Source organism: Equus quagga, chromosome 21 (genome assembly GCF_021613505.1).
Source record: "Equus quagga isolate Etosha38 chromosome 21, UCLA_HA_Equagga_1.0, whole genome shotgun sequence".
Classification (NCBI taxonomy): Eukaryota; Metazoa; Chordata; class Mammalia; order Perissodactyla; family Equidae; genus Equus; species Equus quagga.
Genome location: NC_060287.1, coordinates 29216402 through 29221036, shown reverse-complemented (window position 1 = coordinate 29221036; position 4635 = coordinate 29216402). Strand labels below are relative to the sequence as shown.

At 56.6% G+C, this 4635-nt stretch overlaps 1 protein-coding gene across 1 annotated transcript; it reads right to left on the bottom strand.

Moving 5' to 3' along the window:
• Positions 1–1580: 1580 nt before the first annotated feature.
• LOC124231284 (oligodendrocyte transcription factor 1) lies at positions 1581–2396 on the bottom strand. The gene has a single exon (XM_046647975.1). It carries the CDS (start codon positions 2367–2369, stop codon positions 1581–1583), a length of 789 nt encoding a protein of 262 aa, XP_046503931.1. The 5' UTR covers positions 2370–2396.
• Between the last annotated feature and the right edge of the window lie 2239 nt (positions 2397–4635).

The following is a 4635-nucleotide window of genomic DNA, read 5'->3' as shown; positions in this document are numbered from 1 at the left end:
CTGGCGCCCACGCCCCTTCCGTCCTTACATTTCCACCGGGTGCCTGAACTTCACTTACAGTTGACTGCTCTTGGGTTATTCCACAAATCAGAAAGTCGGGCTTAAAATTTTTGAAGCCCCATCATTTAACTACGAACCGTCATCCCGAGGTTCTGAAACCACCAGGGCATCAGGACACTTTTATTAACAAAACAAATCAGACAAAAAAAATAAATAAATAAGGTCTTTAAGTGTTTTATTCTGTTGATTCTTCATAGTGCAACGAAACAAAGTTAGAGATAAAATGCCAGTTAAATTCGGCAACTACCAACAACCAAAAACCTTAAACAAAAATTCAAAGTAAGCTGCTGAAAGAGCGTGAAATAATCTTGGCTGGAGTAATTCGTTAACAAATCAGGACCGGTCACCTATGTAGTTGTTCATTGCAAAGCGGCGAGAACACCTGCCCGGCGCGCTGGTCAAGGACCAGGTACAGGAAGAGACCACGCAGCGAGCGCCATCCCGCCGTCGCCACCGCAGGGGGACCCGCCAGAGGTTTGGGGCTCCCGGTCCCCCTCCGCGTCTTTTAATGAGACAGATGGATAATTAGCGATCACGCTTTCTGACGAGTCGGAGACTGCGAAGTGCCTTGTTACCTATTTTAGTAAACCGGGAACACCGCCTGCGTGAAAGGTGGTGGCTGTTTTTAAGCAAGCTCAAACGCGGGTTCGGCTACCTTTGGGGCAGGGGGACAGACCGGTGAATCTCGAGTTCTGAACTATCTTTCTAAGGAGGCCCCAGGATTTGAGAGCGAATCATTTCCGCAACAAAACACCTGGTTATGCGATTCTCAAAAATTGCACTCTTAACAGCCGGGGTACAAAAGCGGACTTCCCAACCCAGCACACCCAACGACCCAGGAGTTGTCATCGCCCCCTCCCGCGGCACCGCGGTGCCAACCGTCCGGCCGCCGAGGATCTGTCAGTCTGCTGCGCTCAGGACAATCTGCACTGATTACTGGTCTTTCCCGGCTTCCGGAGGTCGGGCAGCCTCCTGTGACAGGGTTTGGCTGGTGGGAACAGGGCCATCCGTGAACTCTGGCCGAGGAGAAGGCAACACCGCCCCCCCCCCCCCCCCCCCCCACCCCGCCCTCGGAGAGCAGCCCGTTGGTCCCCTGGCTCTGCAGGTGTCGCCTCCGTGAGCAGTGGCGCTGGGGCTGGCCTCCCGCCGCGCCCAGAGCGAGCCAAACCCAGCTCAAGGCGCCCTAAAATTCACACTGCTAAGCGCACAACTCTGGGGCCCGGGAGACACGCGCTACGGAAGAACGGGGATCAGAGCGCGCCTCTGCCGCCCAAAGCTGCTAGAATCGACCCAGAAGCCCAAACAGCCCAGATGCTCCCTCGAACATCCGCTCAGATCACTTTAGTTTCCCCGGGGTAGGGGTGGGGAAGGGGGCGCACACAGTCCCTTTCTCTGGGCGAGAAGGTTCGAAATGCCCTCCTTGCTCGTCCCCGCTCTCCCGGGGCGCCTAGCGAGGGGGCGCGGAGAAGCTGGGCGCCGGGAGGACGGGCCGAGGTCGCGCCCCGGGCCCCGGCAGGCCCTCACTTGGAGAACTGCGCCTGCACGGCGGCCAGGCCTAGGCCGGCCGGCACCAGGTGCGGGAACTTGCAGACGGCGCAGGTGCAGAGGCCGGGGCCGCCCGCGCCGCCGGGGAGCGCGAACTGGCCGCACGGCGGCTCATCGAGCGCCAGCGACAGGTACTTGGCGGGGCGCAGCGCGTCGGGGGGCCCCATGGCGCCGGGCGCCAGCAGCACAGAGCCGGGCGCGGCGGCGAGCAGGGGCAGGCCGGCCAGCAGCAGGCGCGGAGCAGCGGGTCCCGCGCCCTCGCCGAGCGCGCGGCGCAGCTCCTGCAGCGAGCTGCCCAGCAGCAGGATGTAGTTGCGGGCGAGCAGGAGCGTGGCGATCTTGGAGAGCTTGCGGCCGGGAGCGCCCTGGCAGTGCGCGGCCGAGTAGGGCAGGATGACCTCCCGCAGCGCGTCCATGGCCAGGTTCAGGTCCTGCATGCGCTTCCGCTCGCGGCTGTTGATCTTGCGCCGCAGCTGCTGTTGCTGCTCCTCTTTGGCGTCCGCCCGGGAGCCGCCGCCCGCGTGCGCACCGGGCCCGGGTCCGGTGCCGGGCGGCTCGGCGTGCGCCTCCGGCTTCTCGCGCGCCGCCTTGGGGAGGAGGGGGGCCGTCGTGGAGGAGGAGGCAGTGGAGGAGGCGGAGGGTGGCTGCCGGTAGCCCACCAGCTCGTACAGGGAGGCCCCGAGCTGCACGTCCCCCGGCCGCTGTGGCCGCAGCATGGTCGTGGGGGCCGCGTTCACGCGCGCCTGGGAAACCGCATAGTACATCTGGGGGGCGGTGGGGGCGGCCGAGGGCGCCCTTCAGGAACGCCCCGGGGTGGGCCCTTCGGCAGGCCGCCCCTCCCCGCGGACCTGCGCGCTGGGAGCTGATGGCAGGGCAGCTGCTGCGCCCGACCCCTTTAAACCCGGCTTGGGAACCTGCGGGGCCGCGCGCGGCTGGGCGCAGCCAATGGGGGCGCGAGGCCGGGCGCACGCGCGTGCTCATTGGCCGCCAGCGCCTGAGGCCGGCGCCGAGCTACCGCTGGCACCGCTCAAGGAGGTTATTGTGAGCGCCCGTGGGAGTGTCGCAGGACCGGCCCGGGAGGGAGGGGGGAACGGCGCTTATTTGGGCAAAGAGCGGTTGTTGTTGGAGGCCTGGTTGGTTTCGTGAGGCTAAAACTCATGTGCCTGCCTCCTCCTCTTGGCTTCTTCTTCTTTGTATACATATACATATTTGCTTGATTTAAATATATGTGTCTCAAATACACATAACATAAAACTTACCATCTTAACCATTTTTAAGTGTAGAGTTCGTTAGTGTTAAGCGCGCTCACACTGTTATGCAGCCAATGCGCAGAACTCGCTTCATCTTGCAAAACTGAAACTCTGTGCTCGTTAAACAATTCTCCATCACCGCTTCGCCCAGCAACTCCTGGCAACCGCCATTCTCCGGTCTATGACTCTGACGACTCTAGGTACCTCCTGTAAGTGGGACCCTGCAGTATTTGTTTTTTTAGTGATCGGCTTATTTCATTTAGCACAATGTCCTCCAACTTCATCCCTGCTGTAGCATGGGTCAAGATTTCCTTTCTTTTTAAGGCTGAATAATACTCCATTGCATGTATATGCCACATTTTGTTTATCCCTTCCTCCAAGGGTGGACACATGGGTTGCTTCCACCTTTTGGCTATTGCGAGTAATACTGCTACGATCATGAGTGTAACATGTTTTTTTAAAAGTTGTGATTTCCTGCCGGCTTTTGAGAGCTAAATTTCTGGGCTCAATGACTGTAGCATTAGAATGGTTACTCCCTGCCGGTCCCTCTCTCTTCTCTTTTGATTAAAAGGTCTTTAGAGACTAAGGAGTTTCGGGGTCGGGTTTCCTTCCTCTCCAGAAGGGATATGTGTTCATTCTGTCAGTGGTTGACTCTTCTTACTGAAGCAAAAACTCACACAGAAATTGGCCTCTTATCAGGGAAAACAAACAAAAAATCACTCACACACTCATACCTGTTAAGGGTGGGACTGAACATTTCTCTTCCCCAAATAAAATAGCATTACTTGGTGGATATGGAAGTTTTCTACCCTAACACCAGGCTTGTCATCGTCTCATGGCAAAATGGAATGGGGAAGGGGGCCTTTTGGTACCTAACCCTCTACCACCCAATACAGTAGCCACCAACCACCTGTGACTATTAAAAATTAATTAATTAAAATAAAATCAAGTTAGAAATTTAGTTCCTCAGCTGTGTTAGCATTGCTTCAGGTGCTTAGGATTTCCACGTGGCTAGTGACCATCCATTTGGCAGCAGAGACAACATTTCCGTCATCGCAGAAAGTTCTATTGCACAGCACTGATGCTGAGTGTAACAGAAAGAAAATGAGCTTCTCCAGCTTGGTCCTCTTTGGTATAAGAAGAAGGATGCTATGGCAGGACCTGTCCCCCATGGGAACTGATTTCAGCTCCAGGAGCCCGTTGGCTGTGCCTGCTGGTTTCAGGGCTGAAAGATTCTTGTTTCCTTCCACGAGTATTCACCCCAGAGGCTCACTCTGATCTCTGCTTCCGACCTCCAGCTCTGCCTATAACATCCTGCCCTTGGCTCAGGTTCATGTCCAACATGACTTTCTTCTCAAAGCCTTGATGATTTCTCACCTTCTTCTTCCTCTCATCACGCTCAGCAAACTGTTGATAGCATTTTCCCAGAGCCTGGATTGTGTTACGTGGAGATCATCTCCGCATTTGGTTGTGATTGTTTTGAGGGCGGGGACCACCTGTTCATTTCTGCATCTTCCCAAAGCGCAGCACAGTGCTTTGCAACTACTGTGTGTCCAGGGGGTGTCTGAGGACTGGTCTGAAATCTCCACCAGTTCACAGCTTATCCCTTGAAATGTGCAAACTCCCAATAGTGCTTTAACCCAAGAGTTCCCTATAGGTTTCACAGAGAGGGAAGGAACGTGGTAGGACCCCCTGACTCTCAGGGGGCCCTGTCTTGACACGATTCACTTGGGGAGAGAGAAAGAGGTCTCGGCGGGAAGGAGCTGAGTCCCCAAGCAAA

Coding starts and splice junctions, on each gene's coding strand:
- LOC124231284 (XM_046647975.1), bottom strand. CDS start 2,369: ATGTACTATGCGGTTTCCCAGGCGCGCGTGAACGCGGCCCCCACGACC.